Source organism: Rattus norvegicus, chromosome 15 (assembly GCF_036323735.1).
Source record: "Rattus norvegicus strain BN/NHsdMcwi chromosome 15, GRCr8, whole genome shotgun sequence".
Lineage (NCBI taxonomy): Eukaryota > Metazoa > Chordata > Mammalia > Rodentia > Muridae > Rattus > Rattus norvegicus.
This window is the reverse complement of record NC_086033.1, coordinates 26,099,292-26,122,363: the sequence shown is the minus strand read 5'-3', so window position 1 is coordinate 26,122,363 and position 23,072 is coordinate 26,099,292. Positions and strand designations below refer to the sequence as shown.

The window sequence follows — 23,072 nt, the reverse complement described above, 5'->3', positions numbered from 1 at the left end:
CTTGAGGGTTTGGTGCATCTTCTCTGACTGGACAAGACCCAGGAGTCCTCTGTATATGTGTTGGAGGCCTCATCTGTCTTATTTTTTATGTTGTGAAAATTCAAAATCTTGGTTCTTTTGTCTGAAATAGAATTAATGCTTCTCAGATATATTATATTACTATACTATCAAACATTTATGTTGAGTACCTATCCAACTGCACCCTCTGTAAACACTAACCACATTGCTTCTCCTTATACTTCCTAGTCTCTGCAAAGCATCATCCTAAGCATTTTTAAAAGAACACTTTCTACACATAAGTGATAACTTGCAGAATTTGTTATGTCCCATAACTGACATATTTTACTTCATAAAATGTTTTTTCCATGTTATTTATGTTGCTATAAAAGGCACAATTAATCATTCTTGTGTTTGAATAATATTCACATATATATGTATATATATACATATGTATGAAGTCAATATGTATTGAATATATGTGTATGTGGTTAAATGTGTTTTGGTTGCTTAAAATTTGAATTTTTATATTCTTAAAATCTTCTGCAGGGCGTTTTTCATGTCTTTGTTCCTAAGACTGTATATTACAGGATTAAGGAGTGGAGTACCCACGGAATAAAATAGAGTCACAAGCTTCTGCTTTCCAGCTTCATGCTCAGATGTTGGGCTCACATACATTATCATCACTGAGCCATAAAAGAGTGAAACTACTGTGAGATGAGAACCACAAGTGGAGAAGGCCTTTTTTTGTCCATCTCTTGAAGGAACTCTAAATACAGCTCTCAGGACCAATATATAAGTTCCCATGATGAAGAGAAACGGAATAAACAGGAGAAGAGATGTTATAATTGTCCAGAAAAACTCCATCAATGGGGCTCTGGAACAGGCGAGGGCCAAAAGAGGACCTGGGTCACACAGGAAGTGGTCTATAATTCTGGACCCACAGAAGGACATCTGGGAGATGATGGTGATGGGAATAGGGAACCAGAGGAAACCAAGCACCCAGCAACTGATCACAAGGATGTTGCAGAGGTGCCTAGTCATGAGGGCAGGGTAATGTAGAGGCCTGCAGATGGCAAGGTAGCGATCAAATGCCATGACTGCCAGGAAAAAGCACTCTGTAGAACCCAAGGAGAAGAAGAAATAGAACTGCAGGAAGCATCCAGAGAAAGAGATGACTTTGGTTTCAGAGAGGAAGTTGGCTAACATGTTGGGGACTGTGGAAGTAACATACCATATCTCCAGGAAGGAGAAGTTGGCCAGCAGGATGTACATGGGGGTGTGGAGTCTCTGATCACAGCACACAGCACAGATGATGGATATGTTGCCCATGAGGGTAAGGAGGTAGACAATGAAGAAGAGGACAAAAAGGAGAATTTGCTCCTCTCTGGAGCAGGGGAAGCCCAGGAGGATGAAGCCAGTGATGGTGCTGGAGTTTATGGTGCTGCTGAAGGTTTTCATCTGTCTGTGACCTGTGAAAGCACCAGAAAATTTTGAGTATTCTAGAAATAGCTGAGGGAGTTTAATTTTTGTCCAAACAGCAAACAGAATAGTTTGCTCATCGTCTCAATATTTAATTGAATTTTACAGCTTTCTAGGTATTTTTCTAAGTCCTGGATATCCAGATGTGAGCAGACATGTTTAAACCTGCACTCTGTGCGGCATAACCAGCCACTTCTGTTTCTCTTCCATTGATATAAATAGATTAGGTTGACTATTTTTTCATCAGACACAATTGTAAGCAAGGTTGATGGAACTGGGATATCAAAGGATTTTGTTTGGGGTGTAATGGAAGATATGCATGACTCATATTTAGAAATATCTGGTTGTTACAGAAATGAATGAAAGCTACACATGGCTGTGCATACTTCTAACCCCAGTACTTGCGAGATGGGAGCAAGAGCGTTAGTGCTAAAGGGTATTGTTAACCATATAATAAGTTTGAAACGAGTTTGGGCTCCATGTGATCCTGTTTCACAGAAACAAACAAAAGCAAACAAATATTTTGTAGTATACATTAAATAGTCAGCTGGTGCATTTGTTCTTAGATGAGTTATTTGATACTGTTTGTGGGAAAAATATGAAAGTGATGGGTCACAGTTGTAGCTCAGTGGAAGAACACCCACCGAACCCTCATTAACTCCTGGCTTGATCCACACACCTGCCAAAACAAGAAATGGAATTTTAGTGTCATCTAAGATATTATTGGAGAATAACTGTATTTCAGGATAATCTGTTTTTTTTTTCAAAATTTTATTGGTTATTGTATTTATTTACATTTCAAAAGTTACCTCCTCTTCCTGGTTTCCCCTATGAAAGCCTTCTATCCTACTCCCTCCCTCTGCTTCTATGAGGGTGCCCCCCCACCATCCTACCTACTCCTGCCTCACTGCCCTAGCATTCACCTACACTGGGGTATCAAGCCTTCACAGGACCAAGGGCTCTTCTCCCAAGTATGCCATATAAGGCTGTCTTCTACATATGCATCTACATATGCAGCTGGAGCCATGGGTCCCTCCATGTGCATTCTTTGGTTGCTGGTTTAGTCCCTGGAAGCTCTGGGAGAGCCTCTCTGGTGATACCCATATCAGACTCCTGCCAACAAGAACTTCCTGCATCAGCAATAGTGTCTGGGTTTGGTGTCTGCATGTGGGATGGATCCCCAGGTGGGGTAGTCTCTGGATGGCCTTTCCGTCAGTCTCTGCTTCACTTTTTGTGCCTGTATTTCCTTTAGACAGAAACAATTCTGAGTTAAAATTTTGAGAAGGGTGGGTGGCCTCATCCCTCAACCGGGGGCAGTGCCTAACTCTGGATATGGTCTCTATAGGTTCTCTCTCCCCTTTGTTGGGTGTAAGTCATTGTTTTAAGTAACAAATTCATGCATAAATCCATCAATTTTTCTAATGGCAATTTACAAATAACTGGAATTTAATACATAGGTAAAGTTAAATTTAATAGCAATAATCAAATGAAGTTGAAATTTATACCTCCACTCCTCTCTCAGAAGAACATTAATTTGGGGCTGCGATTCAGCTCCTCGGTAGCCTGGAGCTCACCTAGTTTGTATTACTTTAGGGGGTTCCTGGGATTGGATGGACCAGGAGGGCAGAGATGTCTGCAGGGAAACAGCTGTCTTGTATATGTTTGCTGAGATCTGTAACATCTGTCCAGTGCCCCAGAATCAAGTTGCAAATGGCAAAGTATTTACTTCTCATGAGAAAAAAAAACTGAAATCAAATTTCACAATTTTCTCAGATTTAAAATTGAGCATATACTGTAGCTAATAGAATCATAGCATTCAAGATGGACATCATTTTAACAGAAAAAATTACCCTATTTTCTTTTGCTTTTTGTATATGTTTCAAGAATGAATCCTTGGATCTTTTGGTACAATCTTTACTGATAAGTGGCAGGAAGGACATTAATAAGATTTTAAATAACTAATGAACTAAGGTATGTAATAGCAAAAGTTATGATAACACATACACATGCAAATCATTAAGTGGTTGTATTTGTCGTTTAACTTAGAGAAATGTTCACCTTTAAAAAAACAAAAAACAGTTCAAGAGGACGAACCTAATGTGACAGAGCTTCCTGCCCCATGGTGGGGGGATGTCCAGGCGGGCCCCACCCTCTCCCACCATCTCAGAGGAGAAGGGGATGGGTAATGTGGGGGAAGGACTGTGTGAGGGGGTTCCAGGAGGGAGGCAGCATTTGAGATGTAAATAAATGAATAACTAAATAAATAAAGAAGTAAATAAAAATAGATTCTACTTATGTATTGCCTACGGTGGCTGTGTGGTTTGGTATAAGTAGTTTTACCAAGTTTCCTAAATTATCAACTTATGAACCATCATAGTGTCTTATCTATTCCATTTCTCTTGCCCTTCATACACAACAACATAGATGTTACTTTCACAGAACTATTTCCAATCTGTCCCTCAATTCCTTGGCTTGTCTCTCTCCTATGTGTACCTCAGGCTCGATCCTCCATTATCACATCTCTGCATTGTTATCAAATTGTCCTCAATGTTCCCTCTGTTTTTTTTTCAGAGTCATACTGTAGTCATACTGAATTTTCATAATTTGATCAAACATAATTTCTTCGGATTTAATAACTTTCCTACCCTAATGAAAAATCTAAGTACTAATTTATTGTGCATGGACCCTAAATAATCAGGCCCTTGCCTATGCTTACTTATCTTCCCATTTCTATTTCCTGGTCTACCTCCCCATTTCCCACTTTTTCAGGTCTACAGGACTCCTTTCTCTAGCTTATTTCTTTCCTATTTAAGTTCTTTGGCATAGGTTTTCTCTTTGCCCAGAAATCTCACCTCATCTGTATTTTTTCAGTATCTAGCTCAGTATCCCACAGATGCTTTCTGTCTCCCTTTCATTTTGTTGCCAAGACAAAATACCCTGAGAAAACCAACCTCACAGTTGCAGGTTATAGTTTTATCACAGTGGAGATGTCAAGGCTCCAGCAATTTCAGGCTGCTGGTCTTACTTCTTCCACAGTCAGAAGAATGGTATGAATGTCTTAATGTCAGAGTTCAGCTTGCTTTCTCCACTATTGGGGTTTAGGATCCCATGCCTATGGAATGGAACCACCCACAGTGGCATAAACCCGACAGTCCTCCACAAATTGGACATAGACAGTGTTAACTGAAATTTGATTCCCAGGTGCTTCTCAAGCTGACAGTCAAGGCTAGCCAGATCTAAACTGAATTTTCAACAGAGGATTCCCAAACCACTGGAAAACATTTAAAGAATTGTTCAACGTTCTTCGCTATCAGGAGCATGCAAATCAACACCATTTTGAGATTCTATCTTACCTTAAACATGTGTCAGTGTCTTCATGTCAAATCCACGTAAACTTCAGAAAATCTGGGTGATATTTTCCTTTAACTAAGACAACAGTTGAATACCCTAAGTAAGTTCAAAGCCTGTTTTGCAGAGTTTCCACTGATTCTCCTATTTTATAACTCTCGAATCCATTAATACTTATATTCTTAAAACATTGTTTAAGATAGTTTGAATTTCCTTTGGCATGCTCCCAACCAATAACAATGATACTAATTTTGTTTTCAAAATTACACTTATAGCTTTATGTAGTTCTTTTGTGTGTGTGTGTGTGTGTGTGTGTGTGTGTGTATGTGTGCACATATGTGGATGCATGTGTTCATGTGTGAGTACAAACATACCATAGTGTAAGTGGAGATCAGAGAACAACATACAGGAGTCCGTTCTTTCCTTCTATTGCTTATGTCCCCAGATACCAGACTCAGGTCACCAGGCTTGGCAGAAACACCCTTACTAGTGGGGATATGATGTTCTTTCACTAATCATATTTTTGTGCTTTCATCTCACTTAACCTATTTGAATATGTTAAAAGGTTCAAGTTTTTTTTTACTACAGTTCATAACAAATCTCTTATTATTCAAAATGACTTGAATAAAAGTCTAGTTTTTAAATTAATTAAATTAATTATATTTTAAATCTTCCAAAGAAACCCCATTTGGAGAAGTACCTCCCTCTTCCATTGAAATTTTAAGAGACAAACCCAAATAAACTTCGTATTAAAGAACATTAGCTGGGTCCATAACAGTAGATTACTTTTATAAAGGTTAATTTGTGGAGGGAGGAGAGATAACTCAATCTCACCTGTATCTCCAGTTTCAGAAGGATACAAGAATTCTAGCCTCTGGAGATACCAGTGCTCATAAGCACATCTCAACACACACATGGTTAAAAACATAAAATGAATTAAAAATTGTCTTTGATAAATGCAGCAATACAGGAAAAGATAAAAAAGTGATGCTAATCTGTCTTAAATTTACATTCCTAGCTTTTTTATTTAGTTAATGCATGTATATGTGTGCTTGTGCATACACATATGTGCATGCATGTGTTCATGTGTGAGTACATACATGCCACAGTGCATGTGTGGAGATGAGAGGACATATTACAGGTGTTGTAGCTCTCCTTCCAGTTTAGGGATGAGACTCAGGTCACCCTAGGTTTAGGACGTCGAGAAACACTATGACACATTCAGTCTTCTGCCACCTCAGAGTAACTTTAGATGCTCTTAGAAACACTACATATTTAATTGACTCTTCTGTACCCAAATTGTACAAAACAGCCCCCATTGACAATGTTCATGGTATTTCATAACATGAGAGACCATGCCTGTATTTATTAAGTGCTAGTTAATACTTTTGATTTAATTGTTATTAAGCATTTTAATAGTAATATTTGCTAGTAAGGGTAAATGAGGAATAGTACAGAATTGACTCCTATTGTAGCACAATTTCCCTTTCCAATTACAAAATAAGAAATAAGATTTGATTAAGCTACAGAAGCCTATGCAATCTTGATTTACAAGTCTGGATTTTTGTTTCTTTCCTTATTTAATGGAAAAGGCAAGTTTGCTAAAGTGTATGTTAAAGCAGTTCTGTATTGTTATCTGCATTCTTTTGAAATATCTCAAATTAAAACAATGTACTACAAACATAACAGGATACTTATAATTATCAGTCACAAATAAGAATTATAATAATTTAGATATTTTGGCAAATCTCCCTTAGAATTAGAACTAATTATTCCTCATGAGTTTATAAAAATGCATTGAAATTTTCCAAAAAACAAACTAGAACTAAAGGAAAAATTATTTCAAGTACTTTTAACATCAAATAAAATGTTTTATGTAGTACAGACATTTGCAAAGAAAGGAAGAAATATACAATCTAATAAAAGACTGTGATTGGCCAGCCAAAATATGTTTTCCTCAACTGATATTTTCAGTTCCATAGGCCGTTTTGTGTTCTTAACTATTTCTACTTTAGATATAATATTTCCATTATGTAGTAAGGAAATAATTCATTAGATTCAAACTGTGGAATAAAAGTGAAGTCAGACACAGATTGTAAGGGCTGATATATTGATATGATTCAAGGATTAATTCTTTAGCAGATTTACTATTTCTCTCTCCTGAAGACTGTTTTCCTGGCTTCTCAGACCCATCTTTACCAGACACAAGGAACGAGCTTTTCTAATGTTGTAGAATAAGAAGTAACTTTCACATGCAGGGAGAGTCTGATAAGGATGTGTCTGATAAATGACTCAATTTATGAATTTCTTTATTGTGTAATAAGTAAAATACTATTTAAGCATGTTCAAAGCATAACGTCTTTTTGGGCAATCTGCACGTGTGTTTCTAGACTATGAGCATTCATGTAGCATACTGTATTGTTACCTGAATTCTTTTGAAATATCCACAAATTAAGACTAGCCCTTATCTGTACTGATGTGGAAGCTGTGTGCTTTATATCAACAACATACAATATGTTCTTGTGAGCAGCTCCCTCTCAGGGTAGTTTGTCAAACATAAGTTTTAGAAACTTTTCTGGGTAATAGGAAAATTATGAAAGATTTTAATGCTAATAAAATTAGAAGTGAACTGAGGATAAAATGCTTTCACTAGATTGCTGGTACTCAATTTTTGTCAGTGCTTGAATATGAAATAATTTCCTCTGTTTACATATTGTTGTAAATTGACTTGTTCCTTCTAGTGTTGACCACTTTGTGTTGAGTTCTAGGAAGTGGGACATAAAAGTAGGAGTACAGGGCTCTGTGGAATTCTGAACAATAATTTAATGCCCTTGGTCTTTTTCATGGCTACTTTCTTTCCCCTTAAAGCTAAGTCCCAGAAACAGAGTAGAGCCCATGTTTTTGCATTTTCACCAGTTAACTCCCCACCAGTCCAGACAATAGACACATCAGCATATGCCATGACTTCGTTGGCCTGAAAAGCATGTGTGGAAAGGCACAGATTCCAAAGCTAGACCATTGGGGTTCATACAGCCTCTGTGCTGTGTATGTTAGACAAGTTATAACTTCTTCATATGTTGCTTTCCCCTTTGGAAAATGTAGAGTGACAGTCCTGTCCAAGTCATTTGTTTTGAGAATTAGATAAATAATATTTGTTAAGTGTCTAGCATCCAGTTATTTCTGTCTATTATACTTATAAAATAGCAACAACAACAACAAAAAAAACCTCTGAAGAACATCTACCTGTGTACTCTAAAAGCAGTATTGTCATGGAAAATGAGACTATAGCATGGGTTATGACATTTAAATACATAATTAAGAAAAATGCTATGGGTAAATATTTTTTCTTACTTTTTTCTAATATCAAGTGAGTATGATAATGCCTTTCAGAAAGGGTTGTCATGAAGTATGCTGAGTGAGATAGTGAACAGACAAAGCGCACTGTGCCTATATCTGACACATCAGACACTCACAATGTGAACAGTGGACCTTTTTCAGGGGCATAGATTCAGTAACTATATTTTACTATTTTCTTTAGTTTAGTACTACAATACCTTCTTTCTTGAATTGGAAGCGAGAATAAAAAGAGAAGCGTCTTACATAGCTTCTTAGAGGATTTTCTGAGGGTCGAGGTAGCTTACTTCGTAATAGCTAGCTTGAGATAAGGTGCAAACATTTGTCAGGAAGGTCAGTGGAGTATTTTCTGTAGAATTCTGGGATTTTAAATAGGGCTTTTTCTCTCCTTGTTGAATATCCTTTATTCTAGAGAATGGTGTCAGGACACAGTTCTTTAATACTTATTCCCTTGCCCAGTCTCTTCCTCTGGGCATTGTGCCTTAGTTTCTGATTCTTATTTTCACCCAAGGGTAAGGATGTCGTATACTTGTTGGACTGTATTCTCTTAGAGGTCTTAGAGAGAGAATTAAGTTCATCAGCCACTCAGCACCCCTGTTCTAGATACTCTGTATATGGTGACCAATCCCAGAATATTGTGGTATCTATACTACAGAAGTTTTTTAATTTTGTGACAAGTTAACTTCAACTGTGGCTTCTGATGACAGATCCTCCTCCCTTCTTGAGAGAGATTCATGAGGGAGTAGTGGAGGGATCTGTGACGTTTCATCAAAAATCACACCCTTTTGGACCACTATAGTGACATCTCCCTCCTTGCAATCAAAGCCCCTGAATCTTGTGGGGGCATTTATCAGCTCAGAGAACACTCAGGGGATCAGACTAAGATCATTCTGCAGCAGTGTGCACAGAAGCTACACTTCAGGGTGGATGAGTTTCAATCCTTCTCTAAGTTGGTTTTCTTTTTCCACTATTTTCTTATGTTTTTATTAGCTATATGAGAATTTGTGTAGTATATTTTGATCATACTCACAACTCTTAAGCTCTACCAGATCTATGTACGTCCATGCTCACTCAAATTTGTGTCCTTTTTTAAAAAAAAAAACAACAAAAAACAACTCATCCAGTTCAGTTTGTGTTTCCCTTATACTCTTTCGATGTGTGGCCTTCCAGTCTAGCATGACTCAACTACCAGATGACACATCCTTAAAGAAAACAGATACCCCTCTCCCAGCAGCTATCAATTGCCAGGAACTCCTCAGCTAGAGACAGACTTCACTCCCAACTTCTTTCTCATGCTAGGATATTTGTTCGTCTTGAAAGTGCATATCTTGTGCCCGCTGTCACAACCACTATGAGTTCATACATGCAACTGCCCTGCTGTGTTTGGGAAGACTCTTTTGTTATAGTCAACCACTTCCGTTGCCTCTTACGACCTTTCTGCACCCTTCTATCCTTGAGCATTTTGAGGGCAGGGTTTGATACAGATTCACCATTTATGAAGAATTATACTCTTTTATTTTCTGTATCTTGCCCAGTTGTGGATCTCTGTGTTAGTAACTATCTACTAAAAATGCTAGCTTTTTTGATGAGGGTTGAGAAATGTACCTTGTGGATCAGGCCTTAAATCTAACAATAAAGTTGTGGGCACTCACGACTTTGTGCCACTCTTGTACCAGTGGTCATCCCTTGCCAGGCTGATCATTATTGTAGCAAAGAGGCATCATAGCTGTGTAAGACTGATGTCTGGTGTCCTGCATAGCACCTTTCTGCACAATGAAAGCTAGTCAGTATAAATGAAGTTTCTGGGTCAGTACCATCTTGATTTCTCCAGGTTCTATGATGCAAGTATGAGTTATCTCTAGCAATAGGGTTATCAGTTCTGGATGATAAACAAAAGCAATGGATATAGCCTTTAATATTTAGGGGGTCTATGGAACCATTATGACAAGAACCTCCAAAAGGAAGAAACTTATACTGTCACTAGGATTTTTATTTTTTTAATCTGCGGTATCCAGAAGAAACATTGCTATCTGATGTAGACTGACTCCACTTTAGCCCTTTTTATAAATGTGTATATCCATATTTTAGGCAGATTCTACAGGTATAAATTTTCAAATTCTATTTATTTCCTTCCTTCTCTATTTCCTTCCTTCCTTCTTTCTTCCCTTCCTTCATTTCTTTTTTCTTTCTTCTTTTTTCACTTTTATTCCTTTCATTGATGCTTTTCTTAGATTTCTTGTGACAAGTTTTCAGTAGCATATGGAGGCCTGAACTGATGCCTTTGTACTTCTTTTTTTTTTTAAATTAGATATATTTCTTTACTTACATTTCAAATGTTATTCCCTTTTCCGATTTCCTATCCATAAACCTTATCCCCTCCTCCTCCCCCATACAGGTATTCCTTCGTCCATCCCCTTTACTGCCCCCCATATTCCCCTGCACTGGGGGTCCAACCTTGGCAGGACCAAGGGCTTCCCCTTCCACTGGTGACCCAACAAGGCTATTCTCTGCTACATATACAGTTGGAGCTCTGGGTCAGTCTACCTTCCCCTGGTGGTAGCTCCTGTTCACTGGTTGGGTGCACATATCTGCATCTGACTCTTTCAACTGCCTGTTGGGTCTTTTGGAGGGTAGTGATGGTAGGTCCCTTTATGTGAACACCTCATAACTTCAGTAATGGTGTCAGGTCTTAGGGCCTCCCCTGGAGCTGGATCCCACTTTGGGCCTGTTGCTGGACCTTCTTTTCCTCGGGCTCTTCTCCATTTCCATCCCTGAGTTTCTTTCAGACAAGAAGAATTATGGGTCAAAGTTTTTGTTGTGGCATAGAAACCCCATCCTTCACTAGATGTCCGGTCTTTCTGCTGGACGTGGATTCAATAAATTCCCTCTCCCCATTGTAGGGTTTTTCATCTAGGGTTCCCCACTTGAGTCCTGAGATTCTCTCACTTCCTACATCTTTGGTACATTCTAGGGTGTCCTCCCAACTTTTTTCCTTCTGTGGTCACCTGTTTCCATTCTTTCCTTGCCCTAAGGGCTTCAGTCCTTCCCCCACCACTCAATACCAGATCACGTTCCTTTCTCTCCTTCATCCCCATCCACTTTCCCTCCCATGTCCCTTCCTCCCTCCCTCCCCTCCTTGTGGTTGCTTTCTTCTCCCTCCCAATTGGGACTGAGATGTCCTCATTTGGACCCTTCAGCTTGTTGACCTTTGTGACTGTATCTTTGTTGACCTTCTGTGGACTGTATCTTGGGTATTCTGTACTCTTTTTTTTGGCTAATATACACTTATTAATGAGAACATACCATGCATATCTTTTTTGGTCTGAGTTACGCCACTCAGGATAATATTTTCTAGTTTCATCCATTTACCTGCAAAACTCAGGATATCCTCATTCTTAATAGCTGAGTAGTATTCCATTGTGTAAATGAACCACATTTTCTGTATCCATTCTTCTGTTGTGTGACATCTGGATTGTTTCCAGCTTCTGGCTATCACAAATAAGGCTACTATGAACATAGCAGAACACATGCCCTCATGGGATGGTGGAGTATCTTTTGGCTATATCCCCAAGAGTGATATTTCTGGGAACACCCAAATTGATTTCCAGAGTGGCTGTACCAATTTGCAATCCTACCAGCAATGGAAGAGTGTTTCTCATTCTCCATATCCCTGCCCACATGTATTGTCACCTGAGATTTTGATCTTAGTCATTGTGACTGGTATAAGGTGGTATGGTATCTCAGGGTCATTTTGATTTGCATTTCTCTAATTGCTAAGGACATTGAACATTTCTTTAGGTGCCTCTTAGCCATTCAAGATTCCTCTGTTGTGAATTCTATGCCCTATTTTTTTTATTGGTTTGTTTGGTTTTTTGATGGTTAACTTCTTAAGTTCTTTATATATTTTGGATGTTAGCCCTTTATCAGATGTGGGTTAGTGAAGATTTTCCCCCCCAATCTGTAGCATTATAATTCTCAGCTGCTTTTTAAATACCTATCCACACATACACACACAGATAAACACATTTTTCAACATATATATAATTATATATGCATGTGTGTGTATGTATGTGTAACAATAATAGTTAAGAAATAAGAGGTTTCAGACTTATGAGGGCATGGGAGGCATCAGAGTAGTTGCAAAGAGGGAGAGGATAGGATGGAAATAATATAAATATAGTCTTCATCTCCAAAGTTCTAAAAAGGAAAATTTAAAAAAGTAGCAGGTAATTTATTGTAGATTTTCCAGGGTTTCACCCTGATGAGTGTTTGGATATTTTACAGATGCACTCAATTTTTAAAGAGTTGAAAAGTTTAATATAATATGGGAGTTTTAAAAAGTTAGACTGTATTTTACATTATTAAATTAACATGAGGGCTTAGGAATAAACAAAGAAAGGTTATCTAATAGCTATGGGTTTATAGATCAGGTTGTAAAGTGATCATATATATTGGTTATGTTTCATCTAAATGACATAAATTATAGTCACCCAGAATTAGCCTCTGTTGGATTGGCCTATGAGCATATCTGTGCAGCATTTTCTTCATTAGTAATTAATGCTTGATTTGGAAGGGTTCATCCAACTGTAGGTGGTGCTATTCCTGGGCAGGTGAGTTGTAGAAGACAACAAGTTAAGAAATCCATGAAAAGCAAGCCGGTAAAGTATGCTCCTCCATGGTCTTCAGTGTCTGCTTCCAGTTTCCTGTTTTAATATCTTGTCTTGGTTCCATGGAATGATGAATTATATACATAATCTCTATACAAAGTATTTCTTCTCATTACTAAATTTTTTGGTCATGAGGTTTACTATAGCAACAGGAAATATAAGTATCACAGGCATGGACCACCATGTTCTTTTATTTTGTTTCATGAAACATGATCTTACTGTATATCCAAACTCCCTTGAAATTTTGGTCATCCAGTCCCACCTTTCAAGTTCTGAGTTTATAGACATATTCTAAGATGTGTAGTTCTACAGTTTTAATTGATTCAATAATTATATATATATATATTTGTGATATAAGGGAGATATTTAGTATGTGAATACAGTACATATAATCCCAAGGTAATTGCTATAAAAATCATTTGAAATGTTTATCACTTTTTTATGTTCAGTACACTCAAAATCTCAGTCCTTTTGTTTGAAACAGAATTAATGATTGTCAGACATAATCATCTTATTACACAATCAAAGGCATATGTTGAATAACTATCCAACAGAACCCCACAAACACTAGCCATATTGCTTCTCCATAAACTTCTTAGTCTTTGACAACCATTATCCTATTAGTTTTTTAAAAAATTTCTACACATAATTGAGAACATGCAGTATTTGACTTTCCATATCTGACATATTTTACTTAATACAATGATCTCCATGTTGGTGTAAATGATACAATTTACTTGTTCTTGTTGTTGAATAATATTAATATTCTATTATATATTGTCTTAGATATGGTTTAACTGCTGCAAACAGACACCGTGATCTACAAGGAAAACATTTAATTGGGGCTGACTTATAGGTTCAGTGGTTTAGTCCATTATTATCAAGTTGGGAACATGGCAATGTAGAGATAGAAGACTGACTTCCAGGCAGGCCCACACCCACAGTGTCACACCTACTTCAACAAGGCCACACATCCTTATAATGTCATTCCTTGGGCCATATCTATCTGTCTGTCTTCTGTCTTTTGTTTGCTTAAAATTCCAACATTTTTACGTTCTTAAAATCTTCTGCAGGGCATGTTTCATATCTCTGTTCCTCAGACTGTATATCACGGGATTAATGAGTGGAGTAACCACAGAATAAAATAGAGTCACAAGCTTCTGCATTCCAGCTGCATGTTCAGATGTTGGGCTCAGATACATTATCATCACTGAACCATAAAAGAGTGAAACTACAGTCAGATGAGACCCGCAAGTGGAGAAGGCCTTTTTTTGTCCATCTCTTGAAGGAACTCTAAACACAGCTCTCAAGACCAATATATAAGATCCCATGATGCAGATAAAAGGAATAAACAAGAGCATAGAACTTATAATTGCCCAGAAAACCTCCATCAATGGGACTCTGGAACAGGCAAGGGCCAACAGGGGTCCTGGGTCACACAGGAAGTGGTCTATAATTCTGGACCCACAGAAGGACATCTGGGAGATGATGGTGATGGGAACAGGGAACCAGAGGAAACCAAGCACCCAGCAACTGATCACAAGGATGTTGCAGAGGCGCCCGGTCATGAGGGCAGGATAATGTAGAGGCCTGCAGATGGCAAGGTAGCGATCAAATGCCATGACTGCCAGGAAAAAGCATTCTACAGAACCCAAGGAGAAGAAGAAATAGAACTGCAGGAAGCATCCAGAGAAGGAAATGACCTTGCTGTCAGAAAGAAAGTTGGCCAACATGTTGGGGACTGTGGAGGTAACATACCATATCTCCAGGAAGGAGAAGTTGGCCAGCAGGAGGTACATGGGGGTGTGGAGTCTCTGATCACAGCACACTGCACAGATGATAGAAGCGTTACCCATGAGAGTAAGGAGGTAGACAATGAAGAAGAGCACAAAGAGGAGGATTTGCTCCTCCCTGGGGCAGGGGAAGCCCAGGAGGATGAAGCCAGTGATGGTGCTGGAGTTGCTGGGGCTGCTGAGGGCTTTCATCTGCCTGTGACCTGTGAAAGTAACAGAAATTGTTGAATATTCTAGAAATAGCTGACAGAGTTTAATTTTTGCCAAAACAAAAACAGAGTAGCTTTCTCACCATCAACTAATTATTTATTGTAATATTAAATAATTTTACATACTGTAAATTCAGGCATTACAATATTTGTTATAATTTCTGGGTATTTTTCCAAGCACTGGATATTCAGCAATGAATTGAACAAGTTTAAGTCCCTATTTTGTGCTTCATAACAGCCACTTCAGTTTTCTCTTCCATTGGAATAAATAGACTATGTTGACTATTTCCTCGTCAAATGCCATTGCAAGCATAGACTGATAGAAATGGTACATCAAAGAGTATTATTTTAGGTGTGATGGAAGATTCACTTGATACTTTTCTTTAGAAATATCTCATAGTTAAGAAAAATAAATGAAAGCTACTCATGTTTGTGATCTGTAACCCTAGCACTTGAGAGGTGGAAGCAGGAGCATTAGGAGTTCAAGGCCACTGACAATTATGTACTAAGTTTGAGGTGAGCTTGGACTAGAGATCCTGTTTCAATCAATCAATCAATCAATCAATCAATCAATCAATCAATCAATCAATCAAACAGACACCAAATAGAAGATGAAGGAAAACTAAGTAAGTACATTGTGAAAATGAATTATTTTAAATGTAAATTGTGAATTAATCTTGCTTTATATCTTTACCTTTGCTAGTCCTTAATAACCAGACAGAGAAACCAAGATTTATTTCAAGCTGCACCTCAATAGTTGGGCAGTTAAATCTATTAATTCTCCATGCTAATCTGGCTACTTCCAAGCCATTATCTTTCAGGATACTTATTATTGTTCTGGCTCTTTGCATTCACATGTGTTCCATGATCTCTCTTTGGACCCCTTCCTCCTGGCTCTCATTCCAACTTCTCCTCACCAATATGACTCTCCCCCTGCCCCCGCTTTTCTTGACTGCTGGATGTTCTGCCATATTCTCCTTTCTTCACAGCTATTGGATGATCAGCTTCTATTGGCAAGGCAAAGAATATATGTTAGGAATTGTTTCCACAGGAAATCAGTCTGGAGGTTCTTCAGAAAATTGGACATTGAACTACCTGAGGATCCAGCTATACCTCTCTTGGGCATATACCCAAAAGATGCTCCAACATATAAAAAAGACACATGCTCCACTATGTTCATAGCAGCCTTATTTATAATAGCCAGAAGCTGGAAAGAACCCAGATGCCTTTCAATAGAGGAATGGATACAGAAAATGTGGTACATCTACACAATGGAATATTACTCAGCTATCAAAAACAATGACTTTATGAAATTCATAGGCAAATGAGGGCACTGGAAAATATCATCCTGAGTGAGGTAACCCAATCACAGAAAACCACACACGGTATGCACTCATTGATAAGTGGCTATTAGCCCAAATGCTTGAATTACCCTAGATGCACAGAACACATGAAACTCAAGACGGATGATCAAAATGCGAATGCTTCACTCCTTCTTTAAAAGGGGAACAAGAATACCCTTGGCAGGAACTAGAGAGGCAAAGATTAAAACATAGGCAGAAGGAACACCCATTCAGAGCCTGCCCCACATGTGGCCCATACATATACAGTCACCCAATTAGACAAGATGGATGAAGAAAAGCAGTGCAGGCCGACAGGAACCGGATGTAGATCTCTCCTGAGAGACACAGCCAGAATACAGCAAATACATAGGCGAATGCCAGCAGCAAACCACTGAACTGAGAATGGGACCCCCGTTGAAGGAATCAGAGAAAGAACTGGGAGAGCTTGAAGGGGCTCGAGACCCCATATGAACAACAATGGCAACCAACCAGAGCTTCCAGGGACTAAGCCACTACCCAAAGACTATACATGGGCTGACCCTGGGCTCCAACCTCATAGGTAGCAATGAATAGCCTAGTAAGAGCACCAGTGGAAGGGGAAGCCCTTGGTCCTGCTAAGACTGAACCCCAGTGAACGTGATTGTTGGGGGGAGGGTGGTAATGGAGGGAGGATGGGAGGGGAACACCCATATAGAAGGGAAGGGGGAGGGGTTAGGGGGATGTTGACCTGGAAACTGGGAAAGGGAATAACATTTGAAATGTATATAAGAAATACCCAATTTAATAAAGATGGAGGAAAAAAAAGGCTAACCAGTTCTAACAATTTTCAATAGAGCAGTCACAAATGACTAGGAAACACTTCAAGAAATCTTCAATGTCCTTAGGCACCAAGAAAATGCAAATCAAAACTATTTTGAGATTCTACCCTACATTTGTCACAATGATTATGATCAATGGCAGGGGTAGGGGGACATTGGGGTGGGGAACATCATGCTGTCAAGGATGTGTTACAAGGGAAATACTCCTCCCTTTTTGGTAGGAGTGCAAACTTGTACAACCATTATGGAAATACATATGGTGTTTTCTTAGAAAATGGGAAATCAATCTACTCAAGACTTATCTATACCAGTATTGGGCATATACTCAAAGGATGCTATATCCTACCACAAGTACCCTTGCTCAAATATACTCATTATAGCTTTACTCATATTAGCCAGAAACTGCAAACAATTTAGCTATCCGTCAAATGAAGACTGGATACAGAAAATGTGGTACATTTATACAATGAAGTACTGTTCAGCTGTTAAAAATGACAGCATAACATTTGCAGGCAAATGGATGGAACTCGAGAAAATCATCTCAGTGAGGTACCCAGACCCAGAAAGACACATATAGTATGGGTTCACTTATGAGTGGTTGTTAACTGTTAAGAAAATGATAATAAAGCTACAACACACAGACTGACGGATGTTAGGTAAAGAAGAGGGCTTTGCGGGAGACAGATGGATCTTCCTGGGAAGCAGAAATAGAATAGATATTGTAGGTAGAGGGAGGGCAGGTGGAGATGGGAGCAGTAAGGATGAGGTAGAAGAAAATAATGAAGGGAGAGAGTGAGAGGAGATACATCTGGAATTGGGGAACATTGTGTTGGGAGGGGGTGGTGGAAACTTAGTGCAGTGGAAACTTCCTGGAATCTATGAGGGTTACTGTAATGAGGACTTCTAGTAATGAAGTGTATGGAGCCTGAATTAGACATGATTTGTAGCTTGACAAGGCTTCCAGTGGTGGAACTGTGCTGTATTTGGTTGAGCTGTTGGCTGAGGGGTTTCCAGTAGAAATCTCTAAACTCAGGATGATACTAGAACACACAGCTGTTCCCTGAAAACTGACAGCAGGACGCCATTTCCAAGGGCAATATCCACCCAGCGCATTGAATAGAGAGGTCAAGCTGGTGCCTGCATAGAACAGCCTATGTTCTAGTCTGATTGGAGTGAGAAGATACTCTACAGGCAATGTAAAGAGAGGCTTGGATACCAACCCAGGCATAAAACCCTTGATCTACAATCTGTCTTGATTGTAAAATGTACTGGGCCAATGGGGGCACAGGACTTGTGGAAGAGGACAACTAATGTTTGGTTTAATTTAAGGCCCATGCCACGAGAGGGAACCAATAACCTACACGGCCTATGGCATGAACTGGAGATTGGATAGTCTATAGACCTATGTTAAAACTAAACACTATTGCCAAGCAATCAAACAATCAATCAATAAAATGGTTCCTAATGATATTTTGCTCATAGATTGGTGCCATGTCCAGTTGTAGTCAGAGAGCAAATAAGGCTGAGTGTAGAGATGGACAGATATGGTGCGGAAAGAGTCTGGATTGGAAGTGTCCACAGGGTCTATCATTTTGGAGTTTGGAAAACCCCACAGAGGAGAAGGGGAAAGATTGTAGGAGTCAGAGGGGATGGAGGACACCAGGAGAACCTTGGTGACCCCGGTTAAACAAACTCAGTGGGCCATAGAACATAAGAGAATGGCAGAAGGCCTTGTTGATAAAAGGAGGTTGATGAGAAAAAAAGTAAGTAAAAGAAGGTGGAGAGTTGAGTATGAACTGAGTACATTATATACATGTATGGAATTGTAAATAATAAAATAAAAACTAAATATATAAATATATTTGTAAAAGGTTGCATATTACACAAAATTTCAGTGTGTCGCTGATCATCAGAGTTCTTTCTGATCTCCCTTTCCGAACTTCTAGATTGATGGTTAATTAATTAAATGATGCTGCTTTTCGAAACTGACTTAACATATGCATTCATAGCAAAAAACGTTCCCATAATTTATCTGAATCAAGGATCTGTCTATTTTGGAAAATGTTGGATATTTCCTCATAAAACAACTACTTGATGTTTTATAAAAATAAAATATATATGTATAAAGGACCTAGCATTGCTAGGGAGACATGCCCTATTAAAAGAGCCTTAAATCATAATTAAGAGAATTGGTTACGGAATTTCCACCATGTGTTCCTGGGAAACAAATAGCAAGGTGATCTCATGGATTGGAGAATACTCCACAGCAAAGGCTTCCTTCAGTTTACAGGAAAACAGTCCTGTAAGGTACAAATAACCACGTCCTATGCTTCATCATTTCAGGAGAAAACCCTTTAGGTTTGTATTTCTTTCTTTAAACTTGTATCAGTGTGTTCATTCTTCATTTTAAATCCACATCAACTTCAGAAAATCTGGGCGATATTCATCTTCAACAACATTAACAGTTGAGTGCCCCAGTTAACCAAAGTAAAAGCCTTTCTTGTACTATTTCTACTGCCTCATATTCGGTATTGCTCTTTAATCCTTTAACGTTCAGATTTTCAAAAAAAATTGTCTAAGATATTTGCATTTCCTTTGGCATTCTAATTTTGTTTTCAAATTCACATTTCTATCTTTTTTTTTAGTTAATGTGTGCGTGCTTGTGTGCACATATGTGTGCATGCATGTGTTCATGTGTGAGTACATACATTCCATGGTGCACATGTGCAGATCAGAGGACATCTTACAGGTGTTTGTTCTCTACTTCCACTCTCTAGGTTCTCAGGGAGCAGACTCAGGCTACAGAGTTAAGGTTCTGAGAAACACTAGGATACATTCAGACGTCTGCCGCCTTAGAGTTACTGTAGACTCTTTCAGAAATGCTCCAAGGTTTTGTTGATCTTTTGTACCCAAGTAGTACAAAACAGTTTCTAGTAACAATGTTCAAGGTGTTTCATATCTTGAGAGCCCATGCCTGTATGGTGATAGTTAATAATTTTAATTATTATTAATAACTTTAATAATAATATTTACTAGTAAGGATAAATGAGAAATAGTACAAAGGGACTCTTATTGTGATACAATTTCCCTATCCAATTACAAAAGAAGATTTGGTTAAGTCATAAAAACCTATGCAATCTTGATTTATAAATCTGGCTTTCTGTTTCCATTGTGGTTTTATGAGATAAGACAATTTTCTTAACGAGTATTTCAAAGTATTAACATTTGTTATTTGAATTCTTCTGAAATATACACAAATTAAAGCCCAATATATTACTAACATAACAGGATACTTAAAATTATCAATCACAAATAAGAAATATAATAACTTAGATATTATGGCAAATCTCCCTTAGAATTAGAACTAATTATTCCTCATGAGTTCATAAATATGGAACTTTTTAGAATGCAAACTAGAACTAAAAGAATAAATTAGATCAAATAATCTAAACATCAAATAAAATAGTTCATGAATTACAGATAACTATAGACAAAGGGAGAAACATACAATTTAAACAAAGACTAGGACTGGCCAGCCAAACTGTTTTCCTCAACTGAAATCCTTACTTCTTTAGGCCATCCTGTGCTCTTGACTATGTCTACTTTAGACACAATATTTCCATTTTGTCATTGGCAAGTGTTATATCAGATTCAAAGTGTGGAATAAAGAAAGTCAGACACAGACTATCAGGCTGATGAATTTGATATGATTCAAGGATTAACTTCTTAGTGAATTTACTATTTCTCTTTCCTAAAGACTGCTTTCCTGGATTCTCAGCCCCATCTTTACCAGATTCTAGGAATGAACTTTTCTAATGCTACAGGACAAAAAATATTAACCTTCCTATGCCCAGAGAGTCTGATAAAGGTGTGTTTGATAAATGATTTAATTTATTAATTTTTATCATGCAATCAATAAAACATCATGTAAGCATTTTCAAAGTGTAACGTCATTTTTGGGCAATCTGCATTTGTGTTTTTGGGCTGGGGGTGTTTATGTAGAGTAGACTATTTCTTATCTATATTGATCTGGAAATTGTGGGATTTTTACTAACATCATGCCCTGTGTTGTTTAGAGCAGTTCCCTCTCAGGATAGTTTCCCAAGCATAAGCTTTAAGAAACTCTCCTGGGAAATAGTAAACTTGTGGAAGATTTGAATATTAACAAAGGTAGATGTGAGTTGAGGAAAAGGTGTGTTCACTAGACTATTGCTACTCAGTTTTTTTTCAGTTAATGCTTAAATATGAAAGAATTTCATCTCCTAACATATTATTGTGAATTGACATGTTCCTTCTAACGTTGTCCACTTTGTGTTGTGTTCTAGGAAGTGGTATATAAAAGTAGGGCTTCAGGGCTCTGTGGAATTCTGAGCAATAATTTAATGCCCTGGGTCTTTTTCATGGTTACCCCCACCCTATTAAGCTAAGTCCCAGAAACAGAGTAGAGTCTGCGTTTTGCATTTTCACCAGTCAACTCCCCACCAGTCCAGACAATAGACACATCAGCATTTTCCATGACTTCATTGGCCTGAAAAGCATGTGTGGAAAGGCACAGGTTCCAAAGCTTGACTGTTGGGGGGTTTAAGGACAGTCTATGTGCTGTATATGTTAGACAAATTATAACTTCTTCATATATTGGTTTCCTCTTTGGAAAATGTAGAGTGACAGTTCTGCCCATGTCATTTGTTTTGAGAATTAGATAAATAGTATTTGTTAAGTGCCTGGCATCTAGTTGGTGCTCTCTATTGTACTTATAAAATCAAACTCTTAAGATTATCCATCTGTATACTCTAAAAGCAGTGTTGTCATGGAAAATGAGACCCCAGCATGGATTAGGGCAGTTAAATACTCAATAGTGAATAATATACAAGTGAGTATTTATTTCTCTTAATTTCTTCTAATGTCAAGTGGATACAACTGTATTTTATTTTCCTCAGTTAACCAGTACATTACCTTATTTTTTGAATTGAAAGAGAGAATATCAAGAGAAGAACCATCTTCAATAGCCTCTTCTAGGACTTTTCAAGTGCAAAGGTAGCTGATTTTGTAACAGCCAGCTTGAAGATAAGGTGCAAAAATATGTCCTGGGATTTTAAACAGGGCAGGCTCTTTGCTTGAGTATTTTTTTTTTTATTCTGGAGAACAGCATTAGGGCACAGCTCTGTAATATTATTCCCTTGTTCACTCCAATCCTCTGGGAATTGTGCCTTAATTTCTGATTCCTATTTTCACCCAAGGGTAAGGAAGTCATTCATTTTGTTTGGTCTTAATCTCTTTGATGTCTTAGAGAAGTGACTATTAAGTTTATGAACCAGCCACCAAACCTCTTCTGGATACTTGTCATATGCTTGCTAAGCTCATGTAATAGTGGTATCAGTGCTACAGAAGTTTGTTAATCTTGTGATGGCAGATACTCCTCTCTTCTAGAAAGAGATTCACTGGGGGCATGATGGATGGGTCTGTGAAGTTTAATACACACACACACACACACACACACACACACACACACACTCTGTGTATCATTATAGAGACTTCTCTTTTCTTGCAACCAAAGCCCCTGAATTATCATACTTCCTCTGGAGAATCCTGCCTCTTGTGGGAAACTTCTCAGATCTGAGGATACTCACGGGATCACACTAGAGTCATTCTGCAGCAATGTGCACAGAAGCTATAATTTGGAGGTAGCTGAGTTTCAAGACTTCTTCACTCCAAATAAAGTTAAACATTCTTTTTTTTAATGTTTAAAATATTTTATTTTTAATTTAATTTTATTTTTGTTTATGTATTCACTTTTTCATTATTTTTATATGCTTTTATTAATTCTTTGAGGATTTGTATAATATAGCTTGGTCATATTCAACACTGTAGCATATACTACCAGATGTATTTACTTCTCAATTCACTCAGCTTTGTGTCCTATTTTTTCCAACACAATAATGCTATTTATTTATTTATTTATTTATTTATTTATTTATTATTCAGGTTACATCCTGCTCACTGCCTCACCCCCATCACCCCTCTTACAATTCTTCCCACATTCCTTCCTCCCCTTCTCCACTGA

General features: G+C 38.0%; 2 protein-coding genes across 5 annotated transcripts in view; both read right to left on the bottom strand.

Moving 5' to 3' along the window:
* Nucleotides 1-127: 127 nt before the first annotated feature.
* The window catches only part of Or11g26b (olfactory receptor family 11 subfamily G member 26B), a 37,772-nt gene continuing 14,827 nt past the window's right edge, over nucleotides 128-23,072 (bottom strand). Inside the window, exons 1-2 of one of the 3 annotated variants that reach the window (XM_017599766.2) lie at nucleotides 14,607-14,731; nucleotides 128-1,469 (exon numbers count right to left, since the gene is read on the bottom strand). In XM_017599766.2, the coding sequence (XP_017455255.1) occupies nucleotides 523-1,458 (936 nt within the window). In that variant the 5' untranslated portion in view covers nucleotides 1,459-1,469; nucleotides 14,607-14,731 and the 3' untranslated portion in view covers nucleotides 128-522. Of the gene's footprint in view, nucleotides 1,470-14,606; nucleotides 14,732-23,072 lie in introns of those variants that run through there. The other 2 variants (XM_039093558.1, NM_001000839.1) reach the window with 2 other exon arrangements.
* The window catches only part of Or11g24 (olfactory receptor family 11 subfamily G member 24), a 26,542-nt gene continuing 14,834 nt past the window's right edge, over nucleotides 11,365-23,072 (bottom strand). The window contains exon 2 of one of the 2 annotated variants that reach the window (XM_017599768.3): nucleotides 11,365-14,844. In XM_017599768.3, the coding sequence (XP_017455257.1) occupies nucleotides 13,898-14,833 (936 nt within the window). In that variant the 5' untranslated portion in view covers nucleotides 14,834-14,844 and the 3' untranslated portion in view covers nucleotides 11,365-13,897. Of the gene's footprint in view, nucleotides 14,845-23,072 lie in introns of those variants that run through there. The other variant, NM_001000840.1, reaches the window with a different exon arrangement.